Source organism: Felis catus, chromosome B3 (assembly GCF_018350175.1).
Source record: "Felis catus isolate Fca126 chromosome B3, F.catus_Fca126_mat1.0, whole genome shotgun sequence".
Classification (NCBI taxonomy): domain Eukaryota; kingdom Metazoa; phylum Chordata; class Mammalia; order Carnivora; family Felidae; genus Felis; species Felis catus.
Window position 1 is genome coordinate 58,934,253 of NC_058373.1, and position 22,706 is coordinate 58,956,958.

The following is a 22,706-nucleotide window of genomic DNA, read 5'->3' on the forward strand; positions in this document are numbered from 1 at the left end:
CATTTCTATTTTTTATAAATAATATTAAACATATTACTAAATTCAGCTCATATTTAAATCTTTTTAAAATAAATCTTCAATTAAATAATATCCATTTAACCTAGTAAACCAAACCTATGAAACATAAATAAAACTGAAAATATATAAATTAGTAAGTACTTCAGTAACCCAGTAAAATTATTAATACCTAAGGGTCACATGTTCTTTGCAATATACCACTGAGCCACCCTTCCACACACACACTTTCATTCTGCTCCAAGAGCGAAAGGAAAATAAAAGACAAAAAAAAAAAAAAACACAAAAAACTCACGGGTCAAATACTTCCCAGTCTTCTTCATAGGTGGCCTCTGCATGAGCTGACGAATAACCACTATCTGGAGTTACTGGTGCTATTTAATAAAAGGAAAAACAATATGTTAGTTTTAACTCACTATGAGTATACATTTTTACTGATTTTATATAAGATTTTCCTGACCCCTTGTGTATTTTAGGTTAAAGATATGACAGAAATAACTTGTAAACAGTATTTCAAAGCAAATTTCTTAACACATATTTCTTAACACAAATTTCTTAACTCCAGAAGCAAAGGAAAACTGCCACTACAGATAAAATGGCAAGCTAGATCATGGCTAGTAGAATTAAAATCCCTAATAGCAAAGAAAAAATTTACTACTTATTGCTAGAAAAATAAACTCCACCAAACTTCAATTTCTAACTGAATGGCATCTATATGTGTAACCATAAAAACTTCATGCTGCCTCTTGCAGCAGTAACATTTTTCAAAGTACCTTGTACATACATAGGAAGTCAATATATATGTGTGCTGACAATAGACCCAAAGGTAGTTTTTAACCTGAGATCTATGAACATTCTTTAAGAGGTTCATGAACCCCCCCCCTTGTGCACTTACGTTGTATGTACATTTTCCCAGGAACCTCAAGGCTATCTAAAATCTTCTAAAAGTTAAGAAATGCTGTTCTATTTAGAAACCACTGCTTCAGAGGAGGCTTTATTTTACTTCTAATTTACAAGCAACCTAAAAATAATCATGAAGCAATTCTATATGCCATGACACATGGTCCAGTATATGTTTAAGCTAAAATTCTATCAACTGACAGAGCTTTAGAAATTATGCTGGAAGGGGCACCTAGCTTGCTAAGTCAGAAGAATGTAGGACTCTTGATCTCAGGGTCTTGAGCTTGAGATCCACAATGGGTGTAGAGATTACTTAAATAAATAAAAAACCTTGCTGGGAATTTTCTAAGACAATAATTACAACTTAAATTCAAGAAGACAAAAGATAATATTATTAGTCAAAGGTAATGTTTCAGACAAAAGCTTAAGTTGGATGCTACAGACTGAATGTTTGTGTCCTCCCAAAATGGTATTTGGAGGTGAAGACTTTAGGATGTCATGAAGTCATTAGGGGGGAGCCCTCATGAATAGGATCAGTGCCCTTATAAAAGAGACTCCAGGGACACCTAGGTGGCTCAGTTGGTTAAGCGTCCAATTTGGACTCAGGTCATGATCTCGTGGTTTGTGAATTCAAGCTCCACATCAAACTCTCTGCTGTCAGTGTGGAGCCCCTTTGGATCCTTTGTCTGTCTGTCTGTCTCTCTCTCTCTCTCTCTCTCTCTCTCTCTCTCACTCTCTCAAAAACAAACAATGGGGCGCCTGGATGGCTCAGTCGGTTAAGCGTCCAACTTTGGCTCAGGTCATGATCTTATGGTTCATGACTTCAAGCCCCGCATCAGGCTCTGTGCAGATAGCTCAAAGCCTGGAGCCTACTTGGAATTCAGTGTCTCCCACTCTTTCTGCCCCTCTCCCACTCATTCTCTTTCCCTCTCTCTCTCTCTCTCAAAAATAAACATTAAAAATTTCTTTAAATTATAAAAAAAAAAACAAACAAACATTACAGAAAAAACAAAAAGAAAAAAACAGAGACTCCAGAGAACTCACATAGCTTCTGCCATGTGAGGATGCATAAGACAGTTGTCTATGAACCTGAAAGCAGGACCTTAACTAGGTCCTGAGTTTGCTGGCACTTTGATCTTGGATTTCCAAGCCTCCTAAACTGTGAGAAATAAATTTCTGCTGTGTATACACCACCTAGTCTATGGTAGTTTGTTACAGTAGCCCAAAAGGACTAAAATAGTGGAACACGGTAAAAACTGCTGCAATATGTCTATAGGAATGGAATATTGGTGGATAATAGTCTTTCAGGACAAAAAGAAATCATTTTTGCTATTATGATATATTAATTTCTTACGTATGAATTACCTTGTAACATAGTATGTTCAGTGAATGACAGATGTAAATAATTTTTGTCCATCTGTAATAACTTTATGCCAATGACAGCTCATTAGCACAAGGGTTAATAGAAAAATACAACTTCTAACCACTTCTGTTTCAAATTCCTATTAACCTCAGAAAAAGGGAGAAAGGAAGTAATATTTGAGAGCCTTCATGCTAAGCATTTTTCTTCTTTCATCCCATTTAGCCTTTAAAACCGTGAATTATTATTACCCTTTTAAAGCTAAGAAAACTGACTCAAGTGAGCTTAAATTGTCTAACGTCACAAAGCTAAGTAAATGGTAGAGCCAGCCTCCTTCTGTCTTGTTCTCTTTGGCTTAGTTCTTAAGGAAAACTAACAATCTTTATCACTCATACTCATCTTTTAAGATCAGCAAAAATTTTACTTCTCTCCAGTCATGATACTCCCAGAGTAAATATAATATGCCACCTCATCATTTTGCTCATTTATTTGTAACAGCACTCATAATATGCCACCTCATCATTTTGCTCATTTATTTGTAATGCTTTGTAACAGCATTATTTGTACAGTAATTTTTGTGTATACCTGGCTCATCAATTAGATCATTCACTCTTCAGGGTCAAGAAACATTACCTTATTCATCTTCATAAACAATGCCCATCACAAAAAATAGATGTTCAATAAATGTTAGGGGACTAAATGAATGAACGAATGAGACAACAGGACTAAATTTTCCTTTTCCCCTCTAGAAATCACTATGGTTATAGAAATCCCTTCTCCATTTTCATAGTTGTCAGGGAAAAAAAAAATACAGCAGCACAAAAATATAGAACAAACATCAAACACGAGGCCCAAAGCCCTGGACTTAGTCTACTTTACAATTCACTAGCTTAAACATTGGCAAAGTAATGAGCATAAAATGACAGGTCAAGAGTAGGTTCATTTGCAAGTCCTAACTATGTGCACCATATTGATTTGCTTGTCAGATTCAATATTATTCTTAAATTACAACATTATAATTTAACATTATAGATATTAACATTACAGAGCCCAATCTTTTATTCGACCAAGTTAAAATAAATCTTTCCTATTTTATGTCACTTTTCATATTGGTATGACTGGGTTGCACTATATAGAAATTTCATAATTGTATGCATTTTTTCTTTAAATGTTTTCAGCTGTTTGGATTGTAGTTTTTCAAGTTTCTCCTTTATATTCAAGGGAAGAACATTATTCTACTTCCTTACACCAAACTACATTTCTGAACCAATACATATGTGCAAATGCCGGGCATTGTAAGAAATAAACAAATCTAAGAGTGCCTGGGTGGCTGTTGGTTAAGGGTCTGACTCCTTGATTTCAGCTCAGGTCACAATCTCATGGTTTGTAAGATTGAGCCACACATCAGGCTCTGTGCAACTTGCTTGGGATTCCCTCTCTCCCTCTTTCTCTGCCCCTCCCCTGCTCATGCTTTCTCTCTCTCTAAATAAAAAAATAAACATGAAAAAAAAATTTTTTTAATCTAAAATAAAAGCCTAAGATCTTGTCCCTCTGAGAAACGATGACCATCCTCAATTTTGTTTCTGCTTTTAAGTATGATGGAACAGTTTCATCTTTTAGCTTTATGCATCTATATACCACAACCCTCAGACATAATAAATTCTGATCTCATGTGTTCTACATTTCCATGACAAGTGGCTCAGGGACCAAACAATTACGTTAGGCTTTTATAAGGATCCAGAATTAGGCTGCAGTTTGAATACAGGGCAAGATCTAGGAACAGAAGCTTCTTGACGGGTGGCAGATGTCATCTATATATGCAACAAATCCAAAGGTGTAAGGCTGCCGTTAGGTAGGGACTTCAGACTTAAGGGTCTGAGATTGGGTGCAATTACAATAAATATACTCATAAACATGAGCATCTATTTCGCTATTTGTGTTCAATTTCTCTAACTCTAACTAGTAAGATCAGTACAAATAATTAAACTGTAAAATGATTCTCAATCAACACAACCTTCTAAAAACTTTCAATTTCAAAATGACTGTCTATCTGGGAGAAAGTTTTATTTTCGATTTTAATTGTCTTATGTTCAGGGAAGAAAAACATATGCATTTGACATTAAATAAAAATAAATAAATACCATATTTTTCTAAATTCATGAAGATGCATAAGAAAAGGAATTTTCTTCACCTGTAAGGGGTGGGATATCACGATTAACTGTTTCTTCTGCTTCTTCTAAACCATTATTTATCGATGGTCTCACTTGAACTGCTTGATTTGAGTAAGCTGCTCCATTAGTTGATGTCGTAGTACTGGTAGTGATCTCATCCACCTGTTCCATATCAAGTTGTTTTACTATCTCTTCAGCTTCCACAGCCTGTCCTGGGGAATCAGATCCTGATGTTCCTATAATTAAGATTCAGTGTACTCACAACCATCATTTAAAAAATCAAAAGGGAGTGGCAGGATAGGATAGATGATTTTAAGGGTACAAACTTATATAGCAAGCAAACATAAGCCCTAGAGACCTAAGGCACAATAGAGTGCAGACAACAATATTGTATTATAATCATCAAACTTGCTGACACTAGAATTATTCCAACCACTAAAAAGAAAGGATAATTACGAAATGGGATAGAGGTGCTAATTATTGCTACATGGCAATCATATTAAAATATATAAATGTATCAAATCAACATGTTATACCCTTAAATTTACATAATGTTGTATATCAAATATATTTTAATAAAGGGTTTTTTTTAAATGCTTATTTGTTTTGAGAGAGAGTGTGAGCGAGTAGGGGAGGGGCAGAGAGAGGGGGAGAAAAAGAATCCCAAGCAGACTCTGCACTGTCAGCACAGAGCCCCACACGGGGCCTGATCCCACAAACTGAAATCATGACATGAGCCAAAATCAAGAGCTGGTTGACTGACTCAACCACCCAGGTGCCCCTCAAATACATTTTAATAAAACTAAAATTAAATATTGAAAAATAAAACTCATAAATATTTAGAAAAACTAAATGCAACAGACATAGAGCTGATGATCACTGTTTAGTGAGTCTCTTCTAGATATTTCAAATAATGAGGAATAAAGACTATTACAAGCTACAGTGCTATTGGTGAACAAAATTTTTCTTAAGAGTGTTCAGTTTAGAAACATCCAGCTATACAGACAGTCATAATTTAGAACTTTAAAAAATTTTTATTGAGACATAATGGACATACAACATTGTGTAAGTTTTAGGTGTATGTGCTAATTTAACACATCTATATATTGCATTATGGTTACCAACCTAGTATTAACTAATACCTCTATCCTGCCACATCGTTATCATTTTTTGTGGTGAGAAAATCTAAGATCTAGTTTCTATGCAACTTCAAAGTATACAACACAGTATTGTTGATCACAGAACTTCTTTTCAATAAAGCAAATATCATTTATTAAGTGCCTACTATGAGCTAGGCATTGTGTGTGTGTATTTTTCATTATCCTCAAATTAGTCCAGTACTAAGTAAGCATCCTAGCCACTGTGGACAGAGGTAGTTATCCAAGAATGAGCTGTTACCCTAACCATCAGAACATTTTTTTTTTTAATTTTTTTTTCAACATTTATTTATTTTTTGGGGGACAGAGAGAGACAGAGCATGAACGGGGGAGGGGCAGAGAGAGAGGGAGACACAGAATCAGAAACAGGCTCCAGGCTCTGAGCCATCAGCCCAGAGCCCGACGCGGGGCTCGAACTCACGGACCGCGAGATCGTGACCTGGCTGAAGTCGGAGGCTCAACCGACTGCGCCACCCAGGCACCCCACCATCAGAACATTTTTATTCAGAGACACAACAACAATTTCCTAACACGATTCCATCTTAGTAACAAAGACTGAAGTTAGTTTCCTAATCATACTCAGCTACAACATAAATGACCCTGCTACCCAATTCTTCTTCCACGATGAGATGACCCCAACTCTATTTCTTTATGGAATCCTCCAAATGTCATTTTCAAAAACAAAATCAACCTCCCATACTCTCAATTTTCTCAGACAACATTCCTTCTCCCTCAAAGCTTTAAATGTGACTTATTTCCAAAAAATCTCTTCCTGATACCTTTCCCCTCAAAGCTCTTTATTCTTCCATACTCAACATACTAAATGAATCAGAATTCATTTATTCCATTGCTGCCACCAAATCATTGGTTTTCCATTAACGTGCAAAAATCCCTCCTCCTTTGAGACTGATGGCACCTAGCTTTGTAGTTCTTCATTTATCCCCACTGCTGTCCTCTACCAACTGTTGCCAGCATCCTCTCTCAACCAGACGAATTTAACACCTAGCTACCAGTTTAAAGCTCTATGAAACACCTGCTGGTTGTTACTACAGGGGATGTCAATGACTCATCCCTAAGACTAATCAAAGGTCTTGCGCTCTTAGGCTCCATCTCATACACGCTGCTCTCCTTAGCAAGTACCATGACCATAACCTGGACATTCACAGTAAGAAGCTGTTCATCTCTGAAAACTAAAGTTCAAATGTATCAGTCCACTACCACAACTTCCTAACCTTTTAATTACCTATTTCATATTCCCATTACATGTGACCTTCATGTTTGATAAAGGCCAGTCTCATTCCAAACAATCCCTTAACAGCCCCTTCCCCACCCTTCTCATCTAGTCAGACTGCATGGTATATCACTTAATACACTCACAAGCCAGCAGCTTCAGTATTCTTGCTCCCTTGTCTTTCAAATGTCACCCATCATAGAAATCTCTCTTGAATCAATGTAACTTACAGGCTTACTGGATTATGTATGCATTTAATTATACCCAACAACAAACATTCTAAACCTTCACTGTTCTCTTCAGTCCCCGCCACCAGGAATCTCAGCACATGGCACCATCTCCTCCTTCAACGAAAAAGTAACTTACCAAAAACCAACTTCTTCTGCCCATTTATCACAGCTTCTTTCCTTTAGCACTAGAGAAAAATATCTTTTTCCTCTCTTCTCCATTCTAATCCTTCTACTATCTGTTCCCATAATCTCATCGTTGTCAGCAGACTCCAGAAACTTTCTTCATTAGTTATTTTCCCTCTATTTTCAACCTCTTCCTGTTAGACTCCTCCCTGAGGCTTAAAAACATGCTGGTCTCTCACAAAGAGAAACCACTGGAGACTTGGTAACCTCTCTAATTTTATAGTCAAGTAGTTCATAACAGTAATCTACATTTGCTGCTTCCTTTCTTACTCCCATTTTACTCTCTTAACCCAAATGTGTTAGGCTTCCAACTCCAGCCACTCTCCTAAAACTGTTCTGGCAAAAGAAACCAATAACTTGGGGTGCCTGGGTGGCTCAGTTGGTTAAGCATCCAACTTCGGCTCAGGTCATGATCTTGTGGTCCATGAGTTTGAGCCCTGTGTCAGGCTCTGTGCTGACAGTTCAGAACCTGGAGCCTGCTTCAGAGTCTGTGTCTCCCCTCTTTCAGTCCTCCCCCACTAACACTCTTGCTCTCAAAAAATAAACAAACAAACAAACATACATTAAAAAAAAAAAGACAGAAAGAAACCAGTAACTTTGTAATTGCCAGGCTCAGCAGTCTCTTTTTTTTTTTTTTTTTTTTTATTTTTTTCAACGTTTATTTATTTTTGGGACAGAGAGAGACAGAGCATGAACGGGGGAGGGGCAGAGAGAGAGGGAGACACAGAATCAGAAACAGGCTCCAGGCTCCGAGCCATCAGCCCAGAGCCCGACGCGGGGCTCGAACTCACGGACCACGAGATCGTGACCTGGCTGAAGTTGGACGCTTAACCGACTGCGCCACCCAGGCGCCCCTCAGCAGTCTCTTTTCAATACTCATTTCCTTTCCTTCAATCTTTATAATTGTTTGACCTGGGTTTTGATATTCTCTTTTCCTTTGGCTTCTATGACACAAAATCTCCTGGCTTCTTCCATGTCTTTGTTGCTTTCTTTTACTTTGTCCAGTCCTTAAATATATTCCAAGATCTTAGTTTGCTGAACATTATTTACTCCATTGGTTTCAAATGATACCTATAAACTGGTAATATAATAGTCTACTGCTTAAACCCAGGTTTCTAAGCTCCACACAAGAAGGACAAATGGCTACCAGATATTTTTATTTGGTTGTTTCATAGCACCTCAAACTCAGTATGGCCCACCTATCTCCTAGAACCTAACCTCTCTTGAAAAAATAACCTTGTGTCATCTTAATCTCTGGTCTCTTTCACCTCCAATCTGTGCTCAAAATTTGTCTACTCTATATCTCTGATCCTTCTTCTTTTCTCTAATATCATAGTTAAGGCTACATGAAGTCTCATGTGGACTACAAGTCTACTAATTGTTTTCCCCCAACACAACCTTTTTAGAATGTAGCTGACACATTGTGATTTTTAGAAAACAAAAATCTGTTCATATTACTCACTAGTTTAAAACCTTTCAGTCATCCCCCACCAAGGATAAAATTCAAATATCTTACCATGTTACTTTTGATCTGCCATCTTTGTAACTATCTTAACCATCCTGTGCACTCCTCAAATCCAATGGTCTAATCTGTAACTAACTAATTTCAGTTTCTCAAACACACTATGCCTTTGCTCACGCTGCTCATTCTACCTGGAATACCCTTTTAACCACCTTTCAAGATTCAGCTTTTCTATAAAGACTATTGTGAGATGTCAGAATATAGAACCATTCCATCCTATGAATACCATACTACCCCATACCTCTATCAGTGCACTTACAAAAATTTATTATACCTATTTATAGATCTCTCTCCCTCTTGTAAAAAATTAAGCTCCTTGAGCACAGGGACCATGGATGTGTTAAATATCCTTGAATCTCTAGCAATTAATACAATGGCCAGAACACAGCAGATACTCAAATGAATGACATGAAATCTTCAAATTGCCCCTGCCCCATATTTAAGTATAATTATCCTCTCTCACAGACAAAGAGGCTCAAGAATTTAAAGAACTAGACCAAGGTAACACAGCTAAAGAGGCAGAGCCAGGAGGAGGAGGAGGAGGAGGAGGAGGAGGAGGAGGAGGAGGAGGAGGAGGATTTGTTGTTGTTGTTGAGAGCAAGGGGCAGAGAGAAGAGAGGGGGAGGGAGAAGGAGAGAGAGAGAGGTGGGGCTCATGTTTACTGGCTCAAGCTCACCCAAAGTGGAACATGTGCTCACCCAAGCAGGGCCCAAGCTCATGAACTGTGAGATCATGACCTGAACCGAAGTGAGATGCTTAATGACTGAGCCACCCAGGCACCCGGCAGAGCTGAAATTTTAAGACAAGTTTCTCTAATTCCAAAGCCCATTCTTTTCCCACTACACCAGCTATTTCCAAAGTTGGTCTATGGGGCACTAGTTTTACAAGATGTTAACAGATGTTCCACAAAAAAGGGTTCACTGGATCATACATGTCTAGGAAATATGGGGTTAAACAAAGTTAAAGGTAGTTTTTTGTTTTATTTCTACTATAGGACTTCACAGTCCTTTTAAATTGTGCTAACATACATTATTTTCATCCCCCAGAGCATCTAGATTTTATAGTGCACTATTCTGCCTTTTAAAAATCCTATTATCATCCAGAAACATATTCAAATTAGAATTTAAATAATCAGGCAACAAGCACTTAATGGCTATTTTCCATGTGCCCCATACTATCAAACAACATGGTGGATGCAAAAATAAAGACAAGATCTCCTGCCCTCACATAAAGATTAAATTATCATTTATGAAATTAACAATTATTCATAAAAAAAAAGAACACTAGCTATCTTTTTTTAAAATATGCCAGGGGCACCTAGATGGCTCAGTCAGTTAGGCGTCCAACTTTGGCTCAGGTCATGATCTCACGGTTTGTGAGTTTGGGCCCTGTTGTCAGGTTCTGTGCTGACAGCTCAGAGCCTGGAGCCTGCTTCAGATTCTGTGTCTCCCTCTCTCTGCCCCTCTCACACTCTGTCTCTCTCAAAAATAAATAAACATTAAAAAATTTTTTAAGAAAAACAAAAAACAAAAATAAAATGCTGGGGCTGGGAGGGGGGCGGGGAGGCACCTGGGTGGCTCAGTTGATTAAGTATCTGACTCTTGATCTCAGGGTCGTGAGTTCAAGCCTCTCACACTGCGCTCAGTGCTGGGTGTGGAGCCTAAAAAAAATGCTGGGCAACAATCCAAATTTCTTTTGCAAAGGCATTTCATCTGAATTAGAGTAGTTTTACTAAATATCCAAATTAATGACCCCTATGGGGAAAAATCAAGCAAACGAAAAATAAAAATAAAATGTGTTACAAAAAATGACCTACTTTCAGCTCACTTAAATATTCAACAAATTCTACTTTACTGATCTAGAATATTGAAAATGTTTCTGGATTCTCTCCTATACATAGTAAGTATCATAAAAATCATTTTCCTTCCAGCTCAGAGTTTATCATCTAGCTTTTCGGAGAGTGAAAGTGGAGTTCATGCACTTCAACAGAGTTAAACATAACCTAAATGTATTTCAGTCCGTTAAAAAAAAAACAGTCTTTTAGGAGCTGTGTATTTTTAATGAGGCTGAAAATAAACTAAGATGCTCACAAAATACTCCAGTAAAATCAAACAGATCTCTTGAAAAACCAGGAAAACTAATTTTTAAACCCAGATTATGGTTTATGGGTAATAGTTTATACTTACCATTTTTATTTGCTGGTGAAAAAAAGTTGAAGACAGGAGAAAATATGGTCCCCAACAATGTAGTCCTTGGAGGACTGCCAGAGGAAGGATTATCTTCTAATTTTCCATTTTGTTTTACATGTTGATTTGTCACTTCATAACTACCAGCTTCTAAGGCAAAAAAAAAAAAAAAAAAAAAAAGTTGCAATCTAGAAAACATGACTTTGAGAAATGTGTTTTAAACAATTCATTATGAAAATATTTTTTTCCCTTAAAATACTTCATAAAAACTGATGAACACTAATGTTAAGAAAGCTTTACTTAAAAAAATCCTGAGGTAAATCAAATGATCTTTATAACAAATATATTATTTATAATGTTTTATAACTGCTACAAAACACATTTACATCTAGAAGTATATATATAGACTGAAGTTTCTAGTATGTAGACTGTAGGCTTCCACAGTGTAACAGAAAATGAAATGAACTCTTTGTAAGTAAAGCAAGTTACAACAAAATGAAATAAACTCTTTGTAAGTAAAGCAAGTTACAACATCAAAAACACAAATGCAAGACTGTGTCTTTATTTACATTTTGGGATGTTGCCTACTTCATAAAACCCACCCTCCAGTCTCTTACTAATGAATAACAGCTAAATAAATAGCGGCAACATATATATACTGAAGCAGAAGACTATGTATAGTATATAGCAAAAATTACTTATGTACATACCGAGGCACCATTTCAGAGTGGTTAAGAAAAACAGGTTTTTTGTCTTTTGTTTTTTTAGATTCTTAATAAAAATTTTTCATGGGTTTTGGAAAATAAACAATAAAAATAAATTCACACAAATGTGTTTTGATTAATCATCCTTGACCTTTCACAACTTTACTCAGTATCTACCCACATTTCTTTCTTTCTTTGCTGCTATAGCTCTTTTCTTTTTCCCTAATAGTTCAAAATTTAGAGATACAATATTGAATTGAGAGGAAAGAGGGAAGGTATTCTTGCTGTTGTGTTTAAAACGCAGCACCCCATGCTCTAAAGTGGTGTTCTTTATACCTTCCTCTGCTTGTCCTTCTTGTTTTTCTCCTTCTTTTGGACTTGGGGAGCTTCTCAGCAATACTATAACAGACTGACCTAGAACAAGATTTATCAACAGCAGCACTACTGACTTGGGGCTGGACAATTCTTTATTATGGGAGGATGCCCTGTGCATTGTAGGATGTTTAGCAGCATCCCTAACCTCCACCTGCTAGATGCAAGGAGCAATCCCACCATAGGTTGTGACAACCAAAAAGGTCTCTAGACATTAACAAACATCTCTTAGGGACAAAACAACCCCTCATTAAGAATCACTGCCCCTGAGTGATCCAAGACCCCTCTGAGCTGAAGTTCCATGATCCAGAAACAAATTCTTTGTACTTATTTCAGTAAATTAAGTCACAATTATTACTGCTTTAAGAAATGAATTTATTAGAGGTCAAAAATGTTCTGTATGCATTTTCATGACAAATAGTATAAAGCCAGTTGTTCTGCCTTTATTTGTCATTTTAATTCATCAAAGTATATTTATATGAGGTAATTTTTATTTCATTTCATGCTAATAATACAAAGGAGATTACAAAACAAGGCAAAAATTACACACATTCAATTTTTAAAAAGAGAAAAGAAACACGTCAGGTGAAATTTCTGCTTAGACCTAATAGAAGAATATCTAAATATTAACAAACCTCCATTTACTTGACTTTTCCGTCTTACTCGAGATATCTGTTTGTTAGGCTTTTCTCCTGCTCTTGGTGTTGATGTGATCAAATTATTATCTATATCACGTTCAATCCTACTCCGTTTTGAAGGATTTTCTCTCTCTTCCTTAAGATATGAGGAAAAAAACATGCATTGAGCATAGGCATTCTGCCTTACAAGTTACACTTATAAAATATGGTATGTACCCCCCTGTTCACTGAAGCTTAATTTACAATAGCCAACAGAAACAACTTAAGAGTCCATCTATTGATGAATGGATAAAGAATACATGGTGTGTGTATGTATATATACATATATAAATATCAAATTATGTTGTACACTGAAACTAATGTTGTATATCAATTATACCTCAATCTTTTTTTTTTTTATTTTAACATTTTATTTATTTTTGAGACAGTGAGAGACAGAGCATGAACAGGGGAGGGTCAGAGAGAGGGAGACACAGAATCTGAAACAGGCTCCAGGCTCTGAGCTGTCAGCACAGAGCCCGACGTGGGGCTTGAACTCACGGACCAAGAGATCATGACCTGAGCCGAAGTCGGCCGCTTAACCGACTGAGCCACCCAGGCGCCCCTCAATCTTTAAAAAAGGTACAATATGTGTAATATATTTTCCTGTTTTCACACGCAGGAGAAACAAAATAGAATTATATAATATCCAAAAGTGGTAAAAAACAAAGTAAAAATTTGACAATGTTGTAGGGGTGCTTATTATTAATGCACTTAAAATACACAAATATAATTACAGCATTCTCAATTCAGATCCTTTCCCCAATGTCCATTACACTGTCTGTGCTATTGAAACACTCAAACTGTAAGATGTGCTCTGAATTATCAGCAATACTCCCCTACTCTTAGATTTGTCCAAAAGAACAGTGGTTGTTTCCGTGAGCACTCAGGGTAAGAAACAGAACCTCACTGGAATTTGTTGGCATATCACATATTACCAAAATAACAAGGCTTGCCAATGCCACACCCAATGCCAACCTCAATTCTTTAAATGCCCAAATTAACACTAAGGAGTTTACTCCTTAATGAAGCTCTCTATTCATTTCCTTATATGGGGCAAATCTACACCACCAGTGTACATTGTTTTTGCGATATTATTGACTAAAAGAGTATACTCCAAGTAATACCTGGTTTGTCTTCACTTGTACATCTATCTTTCTCATTCGTAAATTCTAGAGTCATCGACCACATGAGCGATTTTCTTACATTACTGTAATACTGACCTATAATCCCTTGCTGTATTTTTTATTTTTTAGTAATCTTTTTTTTCTTTAATCTTTACTTATTTTTGAGAGAGAGACAGCGTGTGAGCAGGGGAGAAGCAGAGAGAGAGGGAGACACAGAATCAGAAGCAGGATCCAGGCTCTGAGCTGTCAGCACAGAGCCCGATGCAGGGCTTGAACTCATGAACTGTGAGATCATGACCTGAGCCGGAGTCGGACGCTCAACAGACCTAGCCACCCAGGCGCCCCTTATTTTTTAGTAATCTTAATCTCTACACCCAATGTGGGGCTCAAAACCCCAAGATCAAGAATCACATGCTCTACCGACTAAGCTAGCCAGGTGCCCCAATTCCTTGCTGTTTTAATGAGACTACCTGAAACCTTTTGGTAAGGATGAGATTAGAGATTCTTAAACCTGTATTAAATATAATTTATATGTATAATCAACATTCTTATTCAACAGGAGTAAGAATTCTCTACTCATACTGAATATTTGTACTTAATGCTTTTATACCACAGTAAGTAATATGCTACTATGCATTTTTTAAAGGTTGAATATTATTTTATTTCTAAAATAAACCTTGGTATTGTAAATGAACACAATTACAATTTCCTATTTGGATGAAAACAGAACAAAGATACTGTCAAAATATATCAGTCCATATCATACCACATAGAATTTTACTTTTACTCAGTAGTTTTGCTAATTTTAGGTAGCTCCATTACAACAGTATGTCTATTATAGCACAAAATAACACTTCAGTGATCCACAACAAAATTCTTCATATGTTTACTATTTATCATTCCCCTGCATGTTTAAAAGATGAACAGGGAAGCCTCATATCCCAAATACGGGAGCTCCATTGCCAGAAAACAGAACTCTCTTCATAAAGTCCTTCAAGAACAGAAATAACACCACAAAGCCAACAAGACTAAGCTCCAGCATCTTCTTAAAGAAGTCTCTTAGTACATCTGCTATAACATAAATACTTACATTCTGAAAACCCTGCATTCTGCAACACTAAAAATAACAAGGCTTAAGGAAAAAAATCAGTCAATGCCCCGTTAACTCTGTAACCATAGCACCAACAAAAACAATGATTGGGACACCTCCAGAGATAACTTGGACACCCCAGTGAGGCAGCTAACAGCAGCTGAAATGCTACCTTAGGGCTTAATAAAAGGTAATAAAAACAGAAGGAGAAACAAGGGCTTATGGGAGCTGATAGGAGCTTTAAGCCAGTAGGGCAAAGATGGACACAAAAGGAAATGCAAACTGCCACGTGAGAAATGTCTCTGCTAGATCACAGTGTACCTCTCTAGGAGGCAACCCCCCATTGCTAATTATCACTTCTAATTAAAAACTGTGTGTGTGTGTGTGTGTGTGTGTGTGTATGTGTGTGTGTCTGTGTGTGGGGCTTTTGTTTCTGTAGCAGCTGAATTGAAAGTTTTTTACTTTCCTGATGAAATATAAAATTCGATTCCCATTACTCAGGATCCCCTTGTCCAGTTCAGGAAAAAATCATGTATAAAGCAATACATCACCCATGTTATACTGACACTATTCCCCTATTTACCAATAGTCTAAGCTAGCTGATACTGTGGAACTACATGTTTATTGTAGCAGAAGAGACTATACTGTGGTCAATTAAAAATACATATAGTATTTTTGCATACATAAAGTATGTAAATACAAACAGAAAGTAAAAATATTTTAGCTTACATCTCTAAGGAGGAAGAGGAAGCCATTTTTTTTTTAAGTTCATTTATTTTGAGAGAGACAGGCACAGTGTGAGTGAGAGAGGGGCAAAGAAAGAGGGAGACAGAGAATCCAAACGGGCTCCGTAGTGCCAGAGCGGAGCCCAACGCCAGGCTCAAACCCATGAAACCATGAGATCATGACCTGAGCCAACACCAAGAGTCAGATGCTTAACTGACTGAGCCATCCACCAGGAAGGTAGTATTCTTAAATCTCTGAATCCCAAGGGAAACACACAGAACTAAAGAGGCAACAAAAACTCAAGGTCAAAATAACAGCAAAAACAAGGGGACAAGCTATCTCCCTTAAATTCTAAGCAGATGAAGACAAACCAACAGCCACCATACCTGAATGCCCACATGCACTAGTGTAGAATAAAGGGATCAACAAGGCGTGTGACACACCTGAGAACAAGAGAAGCCCAAAACAGCTAAAAGGTAGGTATTCAATGTAAAGCATGGCAGGTCAATGTTAAGACAGGGGAAAAAGTTGTGCCTAATCTAATAGCAAAGGGGTCAATGGTGAGAATGAAACAACAGCTCCTATGAACTCCTAAAACTGACCAACTAAGGCTCTCTTCTAGAACAGGGCTCCACACTAAGGGGAAACTGCTGGGAATGGAATCAAAATTGAGTAGCAAAGAAACAAAAGAAAAGAAGAAAAGCGAAGTTTCAGATAAACATGAGGTAAGAATAAAGAGACAGGAAAACTCAAAAAGTAATCACTATATTTTTTTAACACTACACAAAACTAGTTAGAAAAGATACCCTGTGGGGGTGCCTGGGTGGCCCAGTCATTTAAGTGTCTGAGTCTTGATTTCGGCTCAGGTCATAATCTCACAGTTTGCGGGACCAAGTCCCACGTGAGGCTCCATGCAGACAGAGAAGATCGCGCTTAGGATTCTCTCTTCCTTTCTCTCTGACCCTCCCCTGCTCATGTTCCCTCTTTCATAAATAAATAAATAAATAAATAAATAAATAAATAAATAAATAAATAAATATTTAATTAAAAAACACATATATTTGTGTGTGTGTGCATATATATAAAGAATGACATCATAAAAGAAGCATTATAGACAAAAATTATAACTTATTTCAAAGCAAAAGACTTACTAAGAAAACGATAAGAGACACACATCAAGAGTTAGAAAATTTCAAATCAGAGACAAAACAATTAGAAATAAAAGAAAAAAAAATCACACAGTGCGAAAACAATCAACTTTTTCATAAAAGTGAAAATTAAAAACCTGGCATCATCCTCATTATTTTAGTCATGCTGTGCCTATGTTATAGCAGTTCTGAATTTCGGGATAAAAAAAGAGATGGGCCTTGAACATCAGGAGTTTATGCTCTAAGATACAGAAGGATGCTTTATTGTAATATCAGAAATAAAGACTGAACTAGAACAGACATAAAAGTGAGTAAACAACAGATTAGGTCTTTAATTATTTATTTTTTAATTAGTAGGCTCCACACCCAGCATGGAGCCCAACATGGGGCTCAAACTCATGACCCTGAGATCAAGACCTGAGCTAAGATCAGACCCTGAGATCAAGACCTGAGCTGAGATCAAGAGTCAGATGCTTAATCAAGTGGGCTAACCAGGCACCCCTAAATTATGTTTTTTAAAAGAAACAGAAGATAAAATGGGGGAAAAAATTTTAAAGACATCAAAATATTGCAAATACTGAAGATAGACAAAGAAGATCCAATAGACAGAAAATAGTAGTCCCTGAAGAAGGAAACCAAATCAAAAGTATAGCAACAGAACAAATAACAGAAAGTTTTCCACAAAGAAAAGATTTTAAATTACATGTTGAAAGATATGTTTAACTAAAACTATCAACCCAGAAAAGCAAACAAAATATATCCTAAACTTCATAGAATTTGAAGGAAAAAAAAAAAAAATCCTTTGGAGATCAAAGGAAAATCACTTCATTTATAAAGGTAAAAAATTAGATTATCATCAAACTTCCAACAGCAATGCTTTTATGTCAGAATAAAATGGAATAACATTTAAAATAATCACAAACAGAAAAGGCTACCCGAGTATTTTATATGCAGCAAAACTGATTTTCAAGCTTAAAGAGTACTGTTATCAATGTGCAAGAATATTGTTCCCATGAGTACTCTCTGTGGCATCTACCAGAAAATGAGATTCAGACAACAAAAATGACTACAGACAATGACATAAGAACTGAGGATAAGCATGAAACATAGTGAACGTATGTAGAACCTTTGTAACTAAGATAAATGAGGATTAAAAGATAGCATGGAATGACTATAGGCTCAGAATGTACAGATATAAAACTATAAGAAAACTGATAAGAGATAAAGTTTTTTTTTTAATTGCTCACTTTAAAGTCATTCTGAGACAGAAAACAGAATTCTTCGCAGCTGATCTACACAAGAAGTACTAAATGAAATTCTTTAGGCATAAAATAAGTAATACCAGATGGGATCCTAAACCTATAGTAAGGAATGAACAAGGCAAATATATGAGGAAATATAAAAGACTTTGTGTTCACTACTACTGTACTTTTACTAGCTATCTTCAAAGGTCATATTTGCTATAATCTCTGTAGCCTCATTATGATCCAGTAAATTATTATACTGAAGTCTTAAAGCTTTTAATAGTGTGTATATATATATGTGTGTATATATACATATATCTACATATATATGTATATGTAGATATATGTATATATATACATGGAAACATAATAAGAGTACTCTGAATATTTTGCTTTGCAGTAATACCAAATTAGGTTTTTAAAATTTTGTCTAGGGGTGCATGGGTGACTCTGTCAGTTAAGTGTCTGACTTTGGCTCAGGTCATGCATGATCTCACGGCTTATAAATTCAAGCCCCCATCGGGCTTCATACTGACTATGTGGAGCCTGCTTGGGATTTTCTCCCTCTCTATCCTCCCCCACTTGCATTCTCTCTCAAAAAAAAAAAAAATTTTTTTTTTTGTCTAAAACACTTATTTTGAAATTTACTAAAAATTTACAATAAAATTCATAACTTTATAATTAACAATGAATTTTTAAAAAGGGAGATTAGACAATTTGTGGTTTCACTCCATTATTATACTGACGCGAAGAAGAAACTGACATAGAATTCTCTTGACTCACAAAAGGGGAAAACTACTCTAAAGAATCTGGATCAAACTGCAAATTACAAATAAGAATGTGATAAAGCTATTTTCCTTTAGCTGTATAAATATTATTGTTTCATCATGCCTTATATAATAGAACATACTCAAAGTTATGGTGCCAATTCAGTTCCACTATCATTTGAGAACACTCATTCAACATTTAAAAAAGGAATTTAATATTTTAAATGTACACATCGAGTTTTTAAAAGCCAAAAATCGTTATAATTTTTCAAACTAAAAAAAATGAATCACCGAGGGGTGACTGGGTGGCTCAGCTGGTTAAGTGTTCAACTTCAGCTCAGGCCATGATCTAACAGTTCATGAGTTCAAGCTCTGTGTCAGGCTCTGGGCTGACAGCTCAGAGTCTGGAGACCATTTTGGATTCTGTGTCTCCCTCTCTCTCTCTCTCTGCCCCTCTCCCACTTGTGCTCCTGCTTTCTCTCTCTCAAAAAAAACAAAAAACAAAAAACAAAAAACAAAAAACAAATAACAACAACAAAAAAACCCCACAAGACAAACAAGAAACTGAACTACCACTGAAATATCTTAAAGAGTAAGTTATACTGCACTGGTTGAAAATGTGCACATATTACTCACTATCTGAGAGACTTATAAACTCTTGCACAGTAGACATTGCTGGAAGCCTGGTGAATAAAAGTCAATGAAAGAAACAGGCTCTTTCACTTCCCAGAGATAAAGTAACTCTGAATTAAAGACTTACCTGCAAATACAGGAAATTAGTTAATATCTAGTCTGTAGAATTGTACTTTTGCCTTACAGATATGGCCAGACTTTCTGTTTTGACTATATTTATCTAATACTAGCATCAACTAATTATCAAAGATCTTCTTTACTGTGAATGTGTGGTAATAAACACAAATGGGAGTAATTTTTTTGTGTCTCAGTTTATCCTGAAATAACATGTTGAACATTTGTGCTGACTGTGCAAAAGCAATGGTAGATATAACTACTGTCACCTTAGCACAAATTAAGGCAATGACACCCAATAGTTACCGTATTATTTACTGCCATGCACTGGCAGGGGGGATAAAGCCAGTTCGTCTTAAGAATGTCCCTGCTGAAGCTGTAAGATTAATTTAATCTCAACCCTTAAATATGTGTTAACATCCTGTAGGATGGTAAGTACAATAAAATACTACAGCTGCAAACTTGTGCTTCCACAATTGTCTTGATAAAAAGTATCTGAGTGATTATAAGCTGAATTACACCACTTTTCTGATGGAAAAGTATTTTTACTAGAAGTAGACTTTTTAAAAATTTTTAAATGTTTGTTTATTTTTGAGACAGAGAGATACAGAGAGCATGTGCAAGTGGGAGAGGGGCAGAGAGAGAGGAAGACAGACACAGAATCCGAAACAGGCTCCAGGCTCTGAGCTGTCAGCACAGAGCCGGACATAGGGCTCAAACTCACAAACTGTGAGATCATGACCTGAGTGAAAGTTGGACACTTAACCAACTGAGCCACCCAGGTGCCCCGGTATTTTCTGAAAAGTGAACAAAGTAAGCCTGCCACTTCAAGAAAAACTGACACTTGGGGTGCCTGGGTGGCTCAGTCGGTTAAGCGGCCGACTTCGGCTCAGGTCATGATCTTGCACTCTGTGAGTTCGAGCCCCGCGTCGGGTTCTGTGCTGACAGCTCAGAGCCTGGAGCCTGTTTCAGATTCTGTGTCTCCCTCTCTCTGACCCTCCCCCGTTCATGCTCTGTCTCTCCCTGTCTCAAAAATAAACGTTAAAAAAAATTAAAAAAAAAAAAAAAAAAAAGAAAAACTGACACTTTTTGTTGCCAACAATAAAATTTGAGCTTTCAAGCAAAAATTCAAATTTTAGAAAACTTAGACCCAGCACCATAAGCTTGACAGTTTCCCAGTACTTAAAAACTATCCTGTTGAGATCAATGCGGATGTTCAGAAATGTAATTTTTAAGTACTGAATAATGAAATATATCAGTATATCAAAGATCTACATAATTCAGTGAACCAAAATCTTCTAAACAATCAGTGTATAGTGTTACAAAACCATACATACACATTCCAAGTGCAAGACTGACTAACGAAAAGATTATTGCAGTCCTTTCAAATTTCATCTTGGAACAAGATGAAATCATTTGACAAGTTTTGGTATAGTATCAACAGACTATCAAAATTATCTTAAAAAGATAGTAAAGTACTCTTCTGTTTAACAAATACATGCAAATATGGTTTTAAGTGCTTCAATGATAACAAACTACCTTGTATGAAGTCAACATTAAAGAGATTTGCAAAACTGTAAATAATGTTATGCTCCCATTAATTTCCTTTTTGTTTTTAGGAAATACTTAAAAACATATTATTATATTAACATGTAGCGGATTTATAATTGCAATTAGAAATGAATATTTTCAAAATTCCTCAGTTTTAATATCTAATGAGATATACTGATAAATAGCTCACATAAACAAACGTTCTTTTGAGTTTCCAATAATTTCTAAGAACGTAAAGGAGCCTGAGATCAAAAAGTTTAAGAACACTTGCTCAAAAGAAACTACTAATGGAAATCACAAGAAAAAAGTTAGGAAGTCACCCCCTCCCAATGGGAAAAATTTTTAACTGGCAGTTCACAAAAGAAAATCCACATATGGCCAATAAGCACATTCAACTTCATTAATCTTCAGGGAAATACAAAATAAAAACACAATGAGATAACCACCCACCCCTGTAGAAAGGCTAAAATTAAAAAGACTGGCAATATCAAATATTGCTAAGGATGTAGGCAACTGGAACAGTCAAACAATGCTGGGTAGAATGGTACAAATACTCTGGAAAACAACTGAACAGCTCTTAAAAGTTAGAGTCTTTCAACAAATGGTGCTAGGACTAACAGATATTAATATGCAAAAGATTACAGACGGACTCTTACCTCACATCATCTACAAAAATTAATTCAAAATGGATGAAAGAGTTGAATATAAGAACTAAAACTATAAAATGTATAAGAAAAAAACTCTGAAGCTTGTAAGAAAAAATTTATAACACTTATAAGAAAATTCGGGCCTAAAACTTTATCACCTTGAGTTTGGCAATAGCTTCTTGGACATGACACCAAAAATATAAGCAACAACAAAAAATAAATAAATTAGACTTGATTTCATCAAATTTTAAACTTTTGTGCTTCAAAGGGGTCTGAAAGAATGGGAGAAAATGTCTGCAAGTCATTTATGGAACAAGGGACTTGTATCTAAAATATATAAAGAACTCTTACAACTCAATTATAAGAAGACAAAACCCAATTTAAAAATGTACAAAGATTTAAAAGACATTTCTCTGAAGAAGTTACAATGGCCAAGCTCATGAAAAGTGCTCAATGTCACGGGTCATTAGGAAAATGTATCAGAACCACAATGATACCATTTCACTCACTAAGATGGCTATACCGAAAAGAACAATGACAAGTGTTGTTGAGGATGTGGAGAAACTAGAACCTTTAACTTTGTTGGTGGGACTGTAATATGGTGCAGCCATTTTGGAAAACAGTCTGCAAGTCCTTAAAAAGCTACACAGGGGGGCGCCTGGGTGGCTCAGCTGGTTAAGCGTCCGACTTCGGCTCAAGTCATGATGTGTCATGATCTCACAGTCCGTGAGTTCGAGCCCCGCGTCAGGTTCTGTGCTGACAGCTCAGAGCCTGGAGCCTGCTTCAGATTCTGTGTCTCCCTCTCTCTCTGACCCTCCCCCGTTCATGCTCTGTCTCTTTCTGTCTCAAAAATAAATAAAACATTAAAAAAAAAAAAGGTACACAGAATTATCGTATTATCCTGCAATTCTACTCTTCAGTATATTCTCAAGAGATGTGAAAACAGATTTC

At 36.3% G+C, this 22,706-nt stretch overlaps 1 protein-coding gene across 5 annotated transcripts in view; it reads right to left on the reverse strand.

The window, feature by feature from the left end:
- The window catches only part of CTDSPL2 (CTD small phosphatase like 2), an 83,266-nt gene that overhangs the window by 23,109 nt on the left and 37,451 nt on the right, over positions 1 to 22,706 (reverse strand). For 4 of the 5 annotated variants that reach the window (XM_003987210.6, XM_019832530.3, XM_019832531.3 and 1 more), the window contains exons 3-6: positions 12,667 to 12,805; positions 10,956 to 11,105; positions 4,467 to 4,682; positions 311 to 389 (exon numbers count right to left, since the gene is read on the reverse strand). In XM_003987210.6, the coding sequence (XP_003987259.2) occupies positions 311 to 389; positions 4,467 to 4,682; positions 10,956 to 11,105; positions 12,667 to 12,805 (584 nt within the window). The remainder of the gene's footprint in view (positions 1 to 310; positions 390 to 4,466; positions 4,683 to 10,955; positions 11,106 to 12,666; positions 12,806 to 22,706) is intronic. The other variant, XM_011282844.4, reaches the window with a different exon arrangement.